Source organism: Pan troglodytes, chromosome 18 (assembly GCF_028858775.2).
Source record: "Pan troglodytes isolate AG18354 chromosome 18, NHGRI_mPanTro3-v2.0_pri, whole genome shotgun sequence".
In the NCBI taxonomy this organism is placed as follows: domain Eukaryota; kingdom Metazoa; phylum Chordata; class Mammalia; order Primates; family Hominidae; genus Pan; species Pan troglodytes.
The window spans coordinates 2,554,956-2,573,020 of NC_072416.2; the positions used below are offsets into that span (position 1 = coordinate 2,554,956).

The 18,065-nt window shown below is 48.3% G+C and overlaps 3 protein-coding genes across 43 annotated transcripts in view; 2 read left to right on the forward strand and 1 right to left on the reverse strand.

Moving 5' to 3' along the window:
- LUC7L (LUC7 like) overlaps positions 1–9,410 on the reverse strand; it is a 40,378-nt gene extending 30,968 nt beyond the window's left edge. For 4 of the 13 annotated variants that reach the window (XM_009429990.5, XM_009429988.5, XM_054668104.2 and 1 more), the window contains exons 1-3: positions 9,179–9,382; positions 7,143–7,237; positions 707–805 (exon numbers count right to left, since the gene is read on the reverse strand). In XM_009429990.5, coding sequence (XP_009428265.1) covers positions 707–805; positions 7,143–7,237; positions 9,179–9,239 — 255 coding nt within the window. In that variant the 5' untranslated portion in view covers positions 9,240–9,382. Of the gene's footprint in view, positions 1–706; positions 806–7,142; positions 7,238–8,232; positions 8,303–8,600; positions 9,107–9,178 lie in introns of those variants that run through there. The other 9 variants (XM_054668105.1, XM_016928976.2, XM_054668106.2 and 6 more) reach the window with 7 other exon arrangements.
- A 1,621-nt stretch (positions 9,411–11,031) lies between these two features.
- LOC100608743 (renal cancer differentiation gene 1 protein-like) lies at positions 11,032–11,636 on the forward strand. The gene has a single exon (XM_054668108.1). It carries the CDS (start codon positions 11,038–11,040, stop codon positions 11,341–11,343), a length of 306 nt encoding a protein of 101 aa, XP_054524083.1. The 5' UTR covers positions 11,032–11,037; the 3' UTR covers positions 11,344–11,636.
- A 3,814-nt stretch (positions 11,637–15,450) lies between these two features.
- FAM234A (family with sequence similarity 234 member A) overlaps positions 15,451–18,065 on the forward strand; it is a 38,121-nt gene continuing 35,506 nt past the window's right edge. For 14 of the 29 annotated variants that reach the window (XM_063796349.1, XM_063796362.1, XM_054668096.1 and 11 more), the window contains exon 1: positions 15,451–15,541. The gene's annotated coding sequence lies outside the window, so the exon portion shown is untranslated. Of the gene's footprint in view, positions 15,542–16,171; positions 16,231–18,065 lie in introns of those variants that run through there. The other 15 variants (XM_063796354.1, XM_063796357.1, XM_063796359.1 and 12 more) reach the window with 5 other exon arrangements.

The window sequence follows — 18,065 nt, forward strand, 5'->3', positions numbered from 1 at the left end:
ATCAGAAAGAAATGCCATTTTACAACCACTAAACTGCAAAAATTAAATAGTCTGATAATACAAAGTGTTGGTGAGCGTGCAGACACTGCTATGGGACTTTACCAAATAGAAACAAGAAGACAACATTACAAAATTGTCTTGCGAGGATAAATACGGGTATCTCCTATAAACCAGCAATCCCTCTCCTAGGAATATACCCAAAATCAATCCTTATCCACGTGACAAGGAAGTTATGCAAAAATATTCATATTGTCTGCAATAGCAAAACTAGAATCAATCTAAATGTCTATGAATAAAGGAAAGATCGTTTGAGAATTATTCAAGCAGCAATGAAAACAATATGCAACAACCTGGGCAAGCAGAAACATAACACTGAACCAAAAAAATCTAATTTTAAAGACTCTACACTATGAAACCATTCAAAACTAAGCAAAAATAAACACTGTTTAAGGACTCATAAAAATGTAATTAAAATTTTTAAAAGCAACAAAATGAGATAACACATATTATCATTTAGGACACTGACAGGACGCTGGACACAAGATATAAACAGTAATGGCTGTATTCTCGCTCTCAGCTTGAGTGGCAGGATAACAAGCAACTACTTTATTATTTTGCTTCATAACTTACGTATGTTACATTTTTCTTGTTAGTTCAATATTGGGTTCTTCGCAGTAGGAATAAATCAACATTAAATAAAACTTACATCCAATTCAAAAAACAGGTCTCTTTCTTTACTTGCAATCTCATAATCTGCTCGGAGGGCCAAGTCGTGGATTTTGGTACATTCTCCTAAATCCATGCGCTGTGGGAAAGAAACAGAAAATGCAGACCTCAGTGCCTACCTACTGTAGAAAGCACACAACGGGACTTGGTGTTTCTGTCACCAACAGAAATGATCACTTTTGGAACACTGACACTGCAATAAGAAAATTAAGAAAGGAGATATGGCTGAGAAGCCTCATTTCACTTTTACCATCATGACTACGTGATACTTGAAACTGATGCATTTAATAGTGTAAAGTTTCTATTTTAGACCCAGAGATAACTGGACTGTAATCATCACAACTACATTAATTGGCTTTTGCCAGTTTTTAAGGAGTCTCACCTGTCACCCACGCTGGAGTACAGTGGCGTGATCTCAGCTTACTGTAACCTCCGCCTCCCGGGTTCAGGCAATTCTCCTGCCTCATTCTCCCAAGTAGCTGGGATTACAGGCACATGATACCACACCCAGCTAATTTTTTTGGGTTTTTTTGTATTTTCAGTAGGGACAGGGTTTCGCCACGTTGGCCAGGCTGGTCTTGAACCTCTGACCTCAAGCGATACACCCACCTTGGCCTCCCAAAGCGCTGGCATTACAGGTGTGAGCCACGGTGCCCGGCCCAGTTTTATTTATGCATCAGTCCAAGGATTCAGTAAATGGCAGCATGTGGGGTGGCAGGGATAGGAAACGGCCAGGGCTGGGCGTGGTGGCTCACGCCTGTAATCCCAGCACTTTGGGAGGGTGAGGCAGGCGGATCACTTGAGATCAGGAGTTCAAGGCCAGCCCGCCCAACATGACAAAACCCAGTCTCCACTAAAACTACAAAAATTAGCCAGGTGTGGTGGCAGGGCACCTGTAATCCCAGCTACCTGGGGAGCTGAGACACAAGAATCGCTTGAACCCAGGAGGTGGAGTTTGCAGTGAGCCAAGACTGTGCCACTGCACTCCAGCCTGGGTGATAAAGTGAGACTCTGTCTCAAAAAAGGGGAAAAAAAAAAAAAAGGAAAGGGCCAGAAAACAGTCTCACTGCAACAAATTTCTAGGCATTGTCTTGCAATCTTGACTACTTGAGATGCTCGATGCTTAAGATGCAGAGACAGAGGAAGAGGAAAGAGCGGACAGAAGTTAGATTTTGGCAATTACATCACAACCTAACACTTGGCTTTGTGTAGCTGATTGTGTATCAAAGGAAATAAAGGAGAACAGGCTGGTTCGTAGCCAAATACACGCTCTACACATTTTCTTAGCCTGGGAAATGACCCTGGACATCTAAGTGAGGACAGATAATTGTCCCACTCAGTTCCTCCATTTGACAAGCAAAACGTTCCATTACTAAAACAAAATGATTTATGTTGTCAGTAAGAACAGCATGATGTGCTATTATGTGTACCATATGCAGTACAATTAGATAACAGTGTATGACTCTAATCTAAATCCTAAGTATAAGACTCTATGCAGACACCTTCTGCCTCTCGCCATCTACACAGCAACAGGGAGGTTTGTGTGCTGAGGATCATCGTGTCAAGTTATAGAGTGCATGTTAACAAAACCCAACATCCCAACTAGGAGACACCCCCAGTAGGACAAAAGAACATGTCTACATAACCAGAAAAAAAAAAAAAAAGACGTTAGTACCAGTTGCAGTGGCACATGTCTGTAATCCCAACACCTTTGGGAGGGCAATATGGGAGGATCACTTGAGCCCAGGAGTTTGAGACCAGCCTGGGCAACACAGCAAGACCCTGTCTCTATGAAAAAATTAACAATTAGCTGGGTGTGGTGGTATGTGCCTGTAGTCCCAGCCACTTGGGAGGCTGAGGGGAGGAGATCGCTTGAGCCTAGGAGGTCAAGGCTTCAAGTGAGCTGTGAGTGAGCCACTGCACTCCAGTCTGAGCAACAGAGACCCCTGTCTTTTTAATTTTTTTTTGTTTTTTTTGAGATGGAGTTTCGCTCTTGTTGCCCAGACTGGAGTGCAATCTCGGCTCACTGCAACCTCCGCCTCCCACGTTCAAGCGATTCTCCTGCCTCAGCCTCCCAAGGAGCTGGAATTACAGACATGTGCCACCACGCCCAGCTAATTTTGTATTTTCAGTAAAGATGGGGTTTCTCCATGTTGGTCAGGCTGGTCTCGAACTGCTGACCTCAGGTGATCCACCCACCTTGGCCTCTCAAAGTGCTGGGATTACGAGCGTGAGCCACCTCGCCCAGCTTTTTAAAGAGACCCCATCTTTTAAAAAAAAAAAAAAAAGAAAGGAAGGCTTTAAACCTTTAATCCATCTTGAGGGGGAAAAAAAATAGAGAGGCTTGCATGTCTGACTCTTGGGATGCAGTCTCATAGAAAGCATGTAGCATGCTAGGCTGGGCACGGTGGCTCACTCCTGTAATCCCAGCACTTTGGGAGGCCGAGGCGGGTGGATCACGAGGTCAGGAGATCAAGACCATCCTGGCCAACACAGTGAAACCCCTTCTCTACTAAAAATACAAAAAAAAATTAGTTGGGCGCCGGTAGTCCCAGCTACTCGGGAGGCTGAGGAAGGAGAATGGCATGAACCAGAGAGGCAGAGCTTGCAGTGAGTCAAGATCGCACCACTGCACTCCAGCCTGAGCGACGGAGCAAGGCTCCGTCTCAAAAAAATAAAATAAAATAAAATAATAAATAAAAAAAGAAAGCATGTGGCATACTCACTAACAAAACATCCTTCAGTATCACCAATAATAAAGCTAACATGGAGGCGGCAGACAACGGGTCTGCCTTGTATGGTGATGTTTATTTTGACAAAAGATTGACTTTTCTCCTTTATCATTCTTACTCTGAAGTCAGATGGGACTCACCTTATGGTCGGTTACATAGAAGACTTAGAGATAGGACAATAGTGGTTCTAGAAGCCAAATTTGCACTTAAAATCACTGTCACTGAAAATCTGACAACTTTTACCTCATTCACTCTGTTTTTTCTTTTTTTTTGAGGCGGAGTCTCACTCTGTCGCCCAGGCTGGAGTGCAGTGGCACGATCTCAGCTCACTGCAACCTCTGCCTCCCAGATTCAAGTAATCCTCCTGCCTCAGCCTCCCGAATAGCTGGGACTACAGGGGCACGCCACCACGCCCGGCTAATTTTTTTGTATTGTTAGTAGAGACAGGTTTTCATCATGTTGGCCAGGCTGGTCTCAAACTCCTGACCTCAAGTGATCCACCCGCCTCCTCCTCCTCCCGAAGGGCTGGGATTACAGGTATGAGCCACCGCACCTGGCCTCATTCACTCTTCTAAGTTGTGGGTGTTGTCCTTTAAAATATATAGTTTCCACAAACTAAGCATTGTAGCTGAAAATTGAATGGTAGCTATCAGAAAAAATGCTTTAAACTAATCAAGGCTTTGTTGTTCAAAGAAAAAGCTACTACCAAAGGAAGTAGACCCTAAAACCTTAAGTACAACGAAGTGCAGATTGATTTCCATTATAAAAACCTTAAGTACAATTAAGTGCAGATTGATTTCCATTATAAAAACCTCAACTGTCAAGAAAGATATGACATTAGAAAACCTCATGAGGCCGGGCGCGGTGGCTCATGCCTATAATCCCAGCACTTTGGGAGGCCGAGGAGGGCGGATCACCTGAAGTCAGGAGTTTGAGACCAGCCTGGCCAACATGATGAAACCCCATCTCTACTAAAAATACAAAAAAATTAGCCAGGCGTGGTGGCGGGCGCCTATAATCCCAGCTACTCGGGAGGCTGAGGCAGGAGCGTTGCCTGAACCCAGGAGACAGAGGTTGCAGTGAGCAGAGATAGCACCATGCGCTCCAGCCTGGGCAACGGAGTGAGACTCCGTCTAAAAAAAAAAACCTCACATGAAGCAAAATTCAGCACTTACTTTTCAATGTGAGAGCTCCCAAAACAGTCCCTGCTTAAGCACACTGAGGATAGGCTTGGGTTCTATGATTACCCTCTTTGGATGTAGCTTTTCAGCTTTGCCAAGGAGGCAGGGAAAAATACTACTGGCCATTCCCCTGGATGCCCAACATCAAGCAGAGCTGAAATATCACATTCATTAAGTCCTTCCACAATATTCCACATGGCTGCTAAATCCAGTGTGTCAGGCGTTTTTTACTCCACAACCTGTGTTTTCTGTACCTTCTACTGGTCTAACACTACTGACCAGGAAGGGCACCAAAGTTTCCGGAACCTTCAGAAAACACAGTTCTGGCCGGGCGCGGTGTCTCATGCCTGTAATCTCAGCACTTTGGGAGGCCAAGGTGGGTGGATCACGAGGTCAGGAGTTCCAGACTAGCCTGGTCAACATGGTGAAACCCCGTCTCTACTGAAAATACAAAAGTTAGCCGGGCGAGGTGGTGCATGCCTGTAATCCCAGCTACTCGGGAGGCTGAGGCAAGAGAATGGCTTGAACCTGGGAGGCAGAGGTTGCGGTGAGCCACGATCACGTCACTGCACTCCAGCCTGGGCAACAAGAGCGAAACTCCGTCTCTTTTTTTTTTTTTTTTGAGACGGAGTTTTGCTCTTGTTGCCCAGGCTGGAGTGCAATGGCTCGATCTCGGCTCACCACAACCTCTGCCTCGCGGGTTCAAGCGATTCTCCTGCCTCAGTCTCTCGAATAGCTAGGATTACAGGCATGCGCCACCACACCCAGCTAATTTTGTATTTTAATAGAGACAGGGTTTATCTACTGGAGTGCAATGGCTCGATCTCGGCTCACCACAACCTCTGCCTCGCAGGTTCAAGCGATTCTCCTGCCTCAGTCTCTCGAGTAGCTGGGATTACAGACATGCGCCACCACACCCAGCTAATTTTGTATTTTAATAGAGACAGGGTTTATCTATGTTGGTCAGGCTGGTCGCGAACTCCCAACCTCAGGTGATCCACCCGCCTCGGCCTCCCAAAGTACTGGGATTACAGGCGTGAGCCACCGCACCCAGCCTGAAATTCTGTCTCAAAAAAAAAAAAAAAGAAAAGAAATACTCTCACTCAGATTATTTTTCTCACCAGTATTCTGCAGCTATGCTACACAGGGTCTGGCCAAGGAAAACATGGTTGAAATCTTCCCGAGAGTGCACATCTATCGGCTCCCTCTGACTTCCTTCACTATGGGTTTATCAAGAATTCCAAGTTGTGCATCCTATGAAAATACCCTACAGTGAAACTTCCTTTGACGAGTTGAAATCATTAATCTGTATTGACCTCAGTACCCACAACAATCTGCAGCAAACAGTAACGTTTTCCCATCCCAGGCCAAACAGCAGACAACACCCCAAGCAACAGAGGCACAAGGTTTGGCATTCATTTCGCATTTGCTGTCAGAAAAGTCAGCTTGAGAAGTTTGAATACATCTGAGCGGTTTTCCAGAAGGTGCTCCTCCCTAATATAAGCAATGATTCATCATGAAGAAAACTTCCTTTAACATATGCACATTTCATCCTTAAAATGAGAGGATAGTTTTTAACCTCCGTGAGGTAGCTGTGAAACCTTAAAATGGGGGTGGTCTCTACAGGACTCCTTTTCTCCCAGTGGCGTAATCACCACAGATAACCTTCCACTATTCAGTCTTTTCAAATTCTTACTTCGAATAAATGCACATTATACAAAGCTAGCGTTTATCTGTTTTGTTCATCTGAAGTGAACTTAAAATTGTAGGGTTCTATATTCATTAGATAGCATGTTGATTTCTTGAAAGGGTGGCACAACACAAAACTACAAAATCAATGTATCCTCAACTGATTTTTAAAAACCAAAAAACTGCGGGAAGAAAATATACCTTGCTACATCAAAAGTTTTCCACACAACCAACTTGAGGTCAAACAAACCCACGCAGAATCTTCAAAGAACTTCAGGCTGACCTAAAGCATATTTTTTGCTACAGCCAAATTAGAATACTTGCCCTATTTAGTTGTGAATATCTCAGTATAAATGACTTTACAAAAAAATCTGGTAACTTTACAGACAGAATTTTACAACAGTGAAATTTGTTCCATAATATAAAATCCTACCAAATGAATAGAATCTATCATTTTAAGGGCATCAGGGATTTCTGCCTGTTGAAGAGTGGAGGATTGAGAAAGGAGCAGTGGCTCATGCCTGCAGTACCAGCTGCTCAAGAGGCTGAGGTGGTAGGATCGCTGGAGCCCAGGAGTTCGAGGCTGCAGTGAGCTGTGATCACACCATTGCACTTCAGCCTGGGCAACACAGAGTGAGACTCCATCGCATGCATGCATGCAAACATACATACAAGTGGAGGAACACCTGCCGTAATTCAGCCACTTAGAGAAAAAGAGACTTAAGTTAAAACAAAATTCAACATAGAAAAACCGTCACTGCCTATACAGCACTCATGTCAGAGTGTTCCATGAGGTCTCCCAAAATGCACCTACCGTCCCAGCCAGGATGTCATGGGGGCAGCAGTCCAGAAGGTGACTCTTGCAGACACGGTCATCTGTAAACTTGACCCTCTGTCTGGTTTCGTCTCCTGAAATTCATTTGTGGTTTTAAATAAGACAATATTATCACATTAACCACAAAAAAAAACTAGTATAACAATTCACCTGGATGATTTGCAGACTATCATTTCTGTGTTCTCCCCATCAAATACAATGAAAAGCTGATCTAAAGATATTTACAACTGGAGTGGAATACACATTTTTTTGAGGCTAGTTATATCATGGAGAATCACACTTAATGAGATCTGACTCCATCATTGTACCAAAGAAGTCAAGGAGTCAGACGTAAACAGCTGAGCACCAAAAGGCCATTGGCTCCACATATACATGTGGCAATGAGACTGCAAAACCCAAGCTAATCAGAGGTCCATGAACCACCAAGGGTCACTTATAGAGCTGGTAATTTCCACCAACAAAAGCTACTTATTAATCTAATCTTTTTGTTATGAACAAATGCAGAGGCAGTATTTTGCCCAAAATTGAATGAAGAAGAAAGCTTTCAAACTCTATCGAAGACTGTTAAATAATCTAGATCTATTCTTCCTACGTCCCCTTCGTTCCCACCCTTAAAAAAGAGAGTTGCTACCTGGGAGTCACTTTTAACAAGACAATACCAAAAAAAGCAAAAAAGGAACTAGGTTAGTCAATACACACTGTGAGCTCCAACACATACTGTACCCATCTGCATTCTTCAAGACCTCAGCTGCAGAATTTTATGCCCGCTGTTGAAAAGTGTTAAAGGAAAAGTTTTCTTGCCCACACCTGCAGTAAGGAAGTCGGGGGAATGATACATAAAAGTAAAGGTAAAGTGGTATGTGACAAATTTTAAAGCTAGTCTGTGTATACAACACAGAGCTGTGCAACGCTAGAGGAGGAATATATTTTAGGATTTGCAAGCATCCAGGATTAATGTAGTGTCTTTTTATTGAAAATGTTTTCTTTCTAAACTACACTTTTAAAGTTACTTGTGAAAAAAAGCAAACACTTTTTTGTTATAACAGCTTAGAAATTGGTTGTGACTCACGGCTCGATGAACATGAGGCTTTCTGCAACTCCCTTGCAGATTGATGTAGGCAGGCAAAGATACACTGAACCTTTATAAATAAAATAGAGGGGCCACAATTGTTCAGTTTGTATGAAATAAAAATATGGGAAGCAATTCAAAAGCAACTCAATATACAAAGAAAGCTAAAAAGCACTTATTCACCTATGAAATAAAGTGCAAATAATCTGCACAGCCCTGAGAATGTGCCAGTGTGAACTTACAACTTCATTACTCAGCAGAAAAGAAAACACAAACCACAGCAGGTATATAGTTTTGCAAAGATGCAACCGCTTTCTCCTGTGACAACCATCATGATCTTGAGCTCCTCCCTACACAGTACAACCTACCTAACGACTGTCAAGCGCTGGCTACACAGAGGCTCTCCTGTGTGCTGGGGGGAAGGGGGCAGCTGGAAAAGTACTTGGCAGAAACCCACGTTAGAAAAGCTCAGTTTACGGCTCCCCTTGCAATGGTACAGAACCAGAGCGGGCCAGGTTTTCGAGGCCCATCCGGCTCCCTCGGGTGTAGCTTCTTCCCAAGGAGCCTCGGAAGAGTTCTGCCACCCGGCTGCCAGCGACCTGGAGCCCACGCTGATTCCAGCCCTCCGCCGACTCCACAGTTCGCGGAGGGGCACGGAGCCGCGGCGCCCGCCGGGGAGGAAGTAGCAGGACGGTACATAGGAAGGAGGCTGAAGCCCCATCCATGGCGCAGACTCCGAGAGAGGAGCCCGACCTGGACCCACGGCCGCCTCAGAGACGAACCGGCTTAGACAAAGGCCCGGCGCCTGCGGTCGGCGCGCGGGGGAGGAGGAGCGATGCCCCGCGCAGGCGCAGGCGCAGACGATGGCGGCCCCCGCCTCAGGCCGCCCGGCGGCCTCGCCTCACTCCCACCCCAGACCCTCGCCTGGTTGGCCGCTCTGACTCACCGTCCCGAGCCGTGCCCATGAGCTGGTCCAGCAGGGCCCGCATCTGCGCCTGGGCGGACATGGTAGCCGGCGGAGGCGACGGGGTCGGCCGCGACGACTTCTCTCAGGCAGGCGGTGGCAGCGGCGTCGACAAACGATGGTCGCGTCGGCCTCGAGCCCACTCGGCTCTTTCCCGCCGCGGGGGACGCCGGGAGGAAGTACGACGGCGCCGGCGCACGCCCTGCTGGGAAATGTAGTTTCTGGGGTGGGTGCTTAGGGAGGCTGAGGCTCTGAGTGGTCGCCAAGTTGTCCAACGGCGGAACCAAAATCCCAACCCTGATTTTCCTCTAGACCCCCAGGACCTCAAACGAGTCTCTACGGAGGGTAAACTACAATAAAATGAAATACAGTCAATCAAAAACAAGATGAATCCGTGCTTTTTCTAAGCTAGCCATGAAACCGTGAGCATATTATTTAGCTCCCCGACGCTCGTTTTTTTAAATCTGTGAAATGAGGGTTCTAAAGGTGCCCCTCATATGATTTTTGTGAAAGTTAAATAAAGCATGGAATTTTATTTATTTATTTATTTATTTAGAGCGAGGGTCTTGCTCCGTCGCCCAGGCTGGAATGCAGTGGCGCGATTACCGCTCACTGCAGCCTCGACCTCCCCGGCTCCTTATCCTCCCGCCTCAGCCCGACAAAGTATTGGGATTACTGGTGTGAACCACCACGTTTGGCCATCAGTCATGGCATTAATATTAGGTTCTATGATTACAACCTCGTGGTCGTCCTTCTGTGAGCTCATGGTCTACTGTCCCAGGGACTAAAAAAAAGGCATATGTAAGCAATTATTTTATGTGATAATAGAATTATAGCATGCACTTATGTGTGCATAGTCTGGCATATACTTCTATTATATTAAACCTCTATTATTTATTTATTTATTTTTGAGACAGAGTTTCGCCCAGGCTAGAGTGCAATGGCGCGATCTTGGCTCTCCGCAACCTCCGCCTCCTGGGTTCAAGCGATTCTCCTGCCTCAACCTCCCAAAGTGCTGGGATTACAGGCATGAGCCACCACGCCTGGTCTTTATTTTTTATTTGTTTATTTATTTATTTATTTTTGAGACGGAGTCTTGCTCTGTCACCCAGGCTGGAATGCTGTGGCGCGATCTCGGCTCACTGTAAGCTCAGCCTCCCGGGTTGAAGCGATTCTCCTGCCTCAGTCTCCCCAGTAGCTGGAATTTCAGGCGCCCGCCACCCCCTCCGGCTAATTTTTGAATGTTAAGTAGAGACGGGGTTTCACCATGCTGGCCAGGCTGGTCTCAAAGTCTTGACCTCAAGTAGCCAGCCACCATGCCCAGCTGATTTTTGTATTTTCGGTAGACACGGTGTTGTACCGTATTGGCCAGGCTGGTCTTGAACTTCTGACCTTGTGATCTGCCTGCCTCGGCCTCCCAAAGTGCTGAGATTACAGGCGTGAGCCACCGCGCCCTGCTGTATTTTATTTATTTTTGAGACGGAGTCTCCTTCTGTCGCCCAGCCTGGAGTGCAGTGGCGCGATCTCGGCTTCCTGCATCCTCTGACTCCTGGGTTCACGCGATTCTCCTGCCTCAGTCTCCCCAGTAGCTGGGATTACAGGCACCCACCATCATTCCCGACTAACTTTTTTTTTGTACTTTTGCAGAGACGGGGTTTCGCCATGTTGGCCAGGCTGGTCTTAAACTCCTAACCTCAGGTGATCCGCCCATCTCAGCCTCCCAAAGTCCTGGGATTACAGCTGTGAGCCAGAACGCCAGGCCCCTGCTCTCTATTTAAAATAAATAAATAGGGTGTCCGTTGGGCTGCTCGGGTCGGATTCCGCGGTGACAGCCCTTCCCCATGGCCGACCCTGAGAAGTTGCAGGTTTCTTCGCCGCCCCCGCCGCCTCGTTCTTCTCCCTCCTCTTCAGACGCCTCTGCAGCATCTTCCCCTGGCAGCCCAGTGAGTTTGGGCTGGCCAGTTCCGAGCAGGAGCAGCGGCCGAACGGTGGACCCGCTGGAGGAAGTGGAGCTGCAGATCGGAGACGCAGCCTTTTCATTAACCAAACTTCTTGAAGCCACATCTGCAGTATCAGCTCAAGTGGAAGAACTTGCCTTCAAATGTACAGAAAAGGCACGTTTCCTTAAAACGTGGCAGGCCTCTTGAAAGAAGGCTATGATTCTTTGAAACCTGATGACTAATTTGGCATACTTCGCTGTTTAATAATGACTGCAATAATTCATACTTCTTCTTATGTCATATTTGTACGTGTACCACACGTATAGGATGACCTCTGTCCAGCAGTTCTGTATATACTCAGAATGAATTTTTTATTGGTTTTCTTGGCTTTTCTGAAAGCAGAATACTGATGCTATTTTTGTTGCAGCCCAGTACTTGTTTGTCCTTACATACTTTATGCCTCTGAACTTTCGTAGAATCCTTTATGAAAGTTAACTTCATCAATAGATGGTTAATATTAATAGAGCCACAGGGCTACCAGTAGCAAACTAGGTGGACCATTATTTGTTTTGAAACAAGATGCTAAGCATGGCAGAGTTTGAAGTTGCATTTCATCTTAAGGTCCAAGGGAGGTAACTTTAAGGTTGCCAGTGGTGGATCCAGCTCCATTAGGCTACGTTGTCTACAGCTAATGATTGTGCTTCATTCTGTATCCCCAGCACCTAAAACAGGGTCACACAACACTCACTGTTGGTTGAATACAAGAATTAACAAACATAAAAATAAATAAATAAATATAGGCCGGGTGTGGTGGCATGTGCCTCTAGTGCCAGCCACTCAGGAAGCTGAGGTTGGAGGATGGATTGAGCCTGGGTGGTTGAGGTTGCAATAAGCTGTGATCACACCACCACATGGCAGCCTGGGCAAAAGAACGAGACCCTGTCTTGGCCAGGCACGGTGGCTCACACCTGTGATCCCAGCACTTTGGGAGGCCAAAAAAAAAAAAAAAAGAATGAGACCCTGTCTCAAAAATGAAATTAAAACTTAAAAAACATGCCAGGCTGGGGGCAGTGGCTCATGCCTGTAATCCCAGCACTTTGGGAGGCCGAGGCAGGCGGATCACCTGAGGTCAGGAGTTTGAGGCCAGACTGACCAACATGGAGAAACCCCATCTCTACTAAAAATACAAAATTAGCCAGGCGTGGTGACGCATGCCTGTAATCCCAGCTACTCGTGAGGCTGAGGGAGGAGAATTGCTTGAACCTGGGAGGCAGAGGTTGCGGTGAGCCGAGACTGCATCATTGCACTCCAGCCTGGGCAACAAAAGCAAAACTCCCTCTCCCCCCCGCTAAAAAAAGGCCGATCACAGTGGCTCACGCCTGTAATGCCAACACTTTGGGAGGCCGAGGTGGGTGGATCACAAGGTCAGGAGTTCAAGACCAGCCTGGCCAACATGGTGAAATCCTGTCTCTACTAAAAATACAAAAAAACTAGCCTGGTGTGGTGGCACACGCCTGTAGTTCCAGCTACTCAGGAGGCTGAGGCAGGAGAATCACTTGAACCCAGGAAGCGGAGGTTGCAGTGAGCCAAGATTGTGCCGCTGCACTCCACACTCCAGCCTGGGCAATAGAGGGAGACTCCGTCTCAAAAAAAAAAAAAAAAAAAAAAAAAAAAAAAACAGGCCAGGAGTGGTCTATTTTGACACTCCACCTCAAAAAAATTAAATTAATTAATTAAAAAATAAAATTTAAATTTTAAAAAATCATTTCACAAATGATAATTTAATATGATTGCTGCCCTGGAAGGGGGTAAAAAGACTTACTCTAAGAATACAACAAAGACTGTTCATGGGCTAGAAGCATCAAAAGTCCAGACACGGTTAGACAAGTTTTGTTTTCATTTATTTTGAGACAGAGTCTCACTCTGTCGCCCAGGCTGGAGTGCAGTGGCGCGATCTCAGCTCACTGCAAGCTCCGCCTCCGAGGTTCACACCATTCTCCTGCCTCAGCCTCCCAAGTAGCTGGGACTATAGGCGCCCGCCACCACGCCTGGCTAATTTTCTTGTATTTTTAATAGAGACGGGGTTTCATAGTGTTAGCCAGGATGGTCTAGATTTCCTGACCTTGAGATCCACCCGCCTCGGCCTCCCAAAGTGCTGGGATTATAGGCATGAGCCACTGTGCCCGGCTGACAAGTTTTAAATAATGTTTTAAGGCATGACTTTGCTTCCAATTGGCCATTTGAACAAAGCAATTAAATAATCTGAATTACGCGCCTACCAAACTGCCACAGTTATTAGAAATCAGACAACTGCCAGGCACAGTGGCCCATGCTTGAAATCCCAGCACTTTGGGAGGCCAAAGCAGGAGATCACTTGAGTCCAGGAGTTCACGACCAGCCTGGGTAATATGGCAAAACCCCATGTCTACAAGAAAGGAAAAAAATTAGCTGGGCATGGTGGCTTACAGCTGTAGTCCTAGCTACTCCGGAGGCTGAGGTGAGAAGATCACTTGTGCCTGGGAAGCAGAGGTTGCAGTAAGCTGTGATCCCACCACTGCACTTAAGCCTGAGGGACAGAGGGAGACCCCATCCTTTTTTTTTTTTTGAGACGGAGTTTCACTCTAGTTGCCCAGGCTGGAGTGCAATGGCAAGATCTCAGTTCACCGCAAACTCTTGCCTCCCAGGTTGAAGCAACTCTCCTGCCTCAGCCTCCCGAGTAGCTATGATTACAAGCACGCGCCACCAAGTCCAGCTAATTTTGGATTTTTAGTAGAGACTGGGTTTATACATGTTGGTCAGGCTGGTCTTGAACTCCCGACCTCAGGTGATCCACCTGCCTCAGCCTCCCAAAGTGCTGGGATTACAGGCATGAGCCCCTAGCCTTTTTTTTTTTTTTTTTTTTTTTTTTGAGACACGGTCTGGGTCTGTTGCCCAGGCTGGAGTGCAGTGGCGCAGTCTCGGCTCACTGCAACCTCCGCCTCCTGGGTTCACGCCATTCTCCTGCCTCAGCATCCTGAGTAGCTGGGACTACAGGCTCCCGCCACCACGCCTGGCTAATTTTTTGTATTTTTAGTAGAGACGGGGTTTCACAGTGTTAGCCAGGATGGTCTCGATCTCCTGACCTTGTAATCCGCCCGCCTCGGCCTCCCAAAGTGCTGGGATTACAGGCTTGAGCCACCGCGCCCGGCCTTTTTTTTTTCTTTTTTTTTTTTTGGAGATGGAGTCTCGCTCTGTTGCCCAGGCTGGAATGCAGTGGTGCGCTCTTGGCTCACTGCAACTTCCAACTCCTGGGTTCAAGTGATTCTCCTGCCTCAGCCTGAGTAGCTGGGACTACACGCATGCACCACCACGCCCGGCTAAGTTTTGTATTTTTAGTAGAGACGGCGTTTCACCATGCTGACCAGGCTGGTCTGGATCTCTTGACCTCGTAATCCACCCGCCTTGGCCTCCCGAAGTGCTGGGATTACAGGCATGAGCCACTGTGCCCAGCCAAGAATAATTTTTTTAAATAAATAGAGATGGGAGTCTCACTATGTAGCCCAGGCTGGTCTCAAATTTCTGAGGTCAAGCAATCCTCCTCCTGCCCTGGCCTCCCAAAGTGCTGGGATTACAGATATGAGTCACCATGCCTGGCCTAGAGTAATTTTTTTTTTCTCTTTTGAGACGGAGTTTTGCTCTGTCGCCTAGGCTGGAGTGTAGTGGCATGATCTCAGGTCACTGCAACCTCCGCCTCCTGGGTTCACGCCATTTTCCTGCCTCAGCCTCCCCAGCAGCTGGGACTACAGGCGCACGCCACCGCGCCCGGCTAATTTTTTGTATTTTTAGTAGAGACGAGGTTTCACCGTGTTGGCCAGGATGGTCTCGATCTCCTGACCTCGTGATCCGCCCGCCTCGGCCTCCCAAAGTGCTGGGATTACAGGCGTGAGCCACCGCCCCCGGCCCTGGCACCGTATTTCAAGGCTGAAAATTCGCATCCCCAGTGCCAGCAATTCTCCTCGTGGTCAAACAGGAGAAACACTGGAGGGAGCACCCGGAGGCGGGGGCGAGGACGCAGATCGGGGGTCGACGTCAAGAAAGAAGGCGGGAAGAGGACAAGGTCGGGAGAGGACGAGGAGGGGAGCGAGGACGCAGAGGAGGGGAAAGAGGACGGAGAGGAGCGAGGACGGAGGGGGGACGGGAACGAAGAGGGGCGAGGACGTTCAGCATCCATTGCGACAGCGACAAACAGGACACGGCCAGGTTCCCGGCGGAGGCAGCGCCCAAGATCCCCGTTGCCGGGCAACCGAAGCATGGCGGTGGGGCGGGGTCGGAGCCTGCGCATTTCCGGCCCCGCCCGCCGGCTGGTCGGAAGTGACGCCAGGGGGCGGGGCCGGCGGCGCGGGCGGGTGAGAGGGCGCGGCGGCAGGTGAGTGAGCGCGGCCTCGTACTCGCGCGTGCACGCCGCAGGGGTGCCGCAGGCCGCCCCTTCGCTCTGGGACCCCGGCCCCCATGTTCCCCAGTCCCTCGGCCCCTGGAGGACCCCGCCGTGCTGCCCCCTAGCTCCTCCGGCTTCCCGAGTCGGGTGCGGGCCGGGAGGCTGCGGCGGGGCCCCAAGTCCCTCAGCGGGTCGGCAGCAGCGCCTCTGGAGGCTGATTCTTTTGGGTTTCCCCCATTGCCGCAGCCTGGGTTTCAGTGGCATTCAGAACAAGCCCAAATGTTCCTCAAAGCGGGGTTTTACCTCCCGGTAGGGAGCTCCCCGCCGTGGCGCAGCGTAGGTGAGCCGGCCGTGGCCGCTTTCGCTCTTGGTGCCGCCTGGGTTGCCTGAGAGTGTTTTTTTATGGTGGAAGAATGTGGATGAGAAGCCTCACGGGGATCGGAGAGGCGTGTCCTCTCTCAGGACGCTGTCTGCAACCTTGTCCGTCCGGCACCCCGGGAAAGCTTCCCGAGCGCAGCCGAGGTTGCTCGTCTGTGGGAGGGACTCAGGCATAGAACACAAAACAGAGCCTAGATGGGAGGAAAACACTGTGATTAGCGTTCCTGGCTCTCCCCTACGTTCGTTGGCCGAGAGTTGTCAAGGAGAGAGTTTGCCCTTGGACAGACTGATAGGATATCAGGGTAGGCAATTTCACTTACTCTCTGGTTCTAAACCTTGTGATTCCAGCTGAGGAGGCTGTGACGCCCTCCCTTCCATGTACTGGCTGCCGGTGTCTTTACGGCGCCAGCATCAGATTACACTACTTCCCTTATTGCAATTTCAGTCTGCATTCGATTAGAGCAGAATAACTCAACAAATACTCTCCGAGTGTCTGCTGGGAACCAGGGATGGTTGTAGGAGCTAAGGATATAGTACTCCACGAAAGAACTTCCTGTCCTCAAGGAGCTTCTATTCTACTGGAGGGTACAGATAGTAAATTAGATAAATAAAAAATGGAGCTTGCTGGGCCGGCGCGGTGGCTCACGCCTGTCATCCCAGCACTTTGGGAGGCCGAGGCAGGCGGATCACCTGAGGTCAGGAGTTCGAGACCAGCATGGCCAACATGGTGAAATCCCGTCTCTACTAAAAATAAAAAAATTAGCCGCGTATGGTGGCAGGTGCCGGTAATCCCAGTTACTCGGGTTCAAGCAATTCTCCCCACTCAGCCTCCCAAGTAGCTGGGATTACAGGTGCCCGCCACCACACCCAGCTAATTTTTTTTTATTTTTATTTTTAGTAGGGGTTTCACCATGTTGGCCAGGCCAGTCTCAAACTCCTGACCTCAGGTGATCCACTCGCCTCGGCCTCCCAAAGTGCTGGGATTACAGGTGTGAGCCACCGCACCTGGCCCTCTTTTTTTCCTTTTGCTCCACCCTCCTGAGTATCTGGGACTACAGGCATGTGCCACCATATTTATTTTTCTTAAAAATTTTTTTTGGGTGGGCGCAGTGGCTCATGCCTGTAATCCCAGCACTTTGGGAGGCTGGGGTAGGCGGATCACTAGGTCAAGAGATCGAGACCATCCTGTCCAACATGGTGAAATCCCGTCTCTACTAAAAATATAAAAATTAGCTGGGTGTGGTGGCGCACACCTGTAGTCCCAGCTACTTGGGAGGCTGGGGCAGGAGAATAGCTTGAACCCGAGAGGCAGAGGTTGCAGTGAGCCGAGATCGCGCCACTACACTCTGGCGACATAGCGAGACTCTGTCTCAAAATAAATAGGCCGGGCGCGGTGGCTCACGCCTGTAATCCCAGCACTTTGGGAGGGCGAGGCGGGCGGATCACGAGGTCAGGAGATCGAGACCATCCTGGCTAACACGGTGAAACCCCGTCTCTACTAAAAATACAAAAAATTAGCCGGGCGAGGTGGCAGGCGCCTGTAGTCCCAGCTACGCGGGAGGCTGAGGCAGGAGAATGGCGGGAACCCCGGGGGGCGGAGCCTGCAGTGAGCCGAGATCGCGCCACTGCACTCCAGCCTGGGCCACAGCGAGACTGTCTCAAAAATAAATAAATAAATAAATAAATAAATAAATAAATAAATAATTTTGTAGGGATGGGGTCTCTCTTTCCCAGTCTGGTCCTGAACTCCTGCGCCCAAGCAACCCTCCTTTGTTGGCCTCCTGAAGTGCTGGAATTATAAGTGTGAGCCACTGTGCCCAGCCTGTTTATTTATCTATGTATTTTTTTAAAAAAATATGTAGATGGGTTCTCACTGTGTTGCCCAGGCAGGTCTCAAACTCCTGGCTTCAAGCAGTCCTCCTGCCTTGGCCTCGCAAAGTGTTAGGACTACAGGTGTGAGCCACCATGCCCACCCCTTCTCTTTCTTTTCAGCCTCCTTGCTTCCATTCTGCAGACTTCTAATGGTTGTCTGCTGCTTGTAACAACACAAAGTTTAATGGATTAAAGTGACGAATATTTATTATCCAACAGTTTCTGTGGGTCAGGAATTGATCAGTGGCTTATCTGGGTGATTATG

Bases quoted from the DNA above. Each gene is read 5' to 3' on its own strand.
- LOC100608743 (XM_054668108.1), top strand. From the start codon at position 11,038: ATGGCCGACCCTGAGAAGTTGCAGGTTTCTTCGCCGCCCCCGCCGCCT.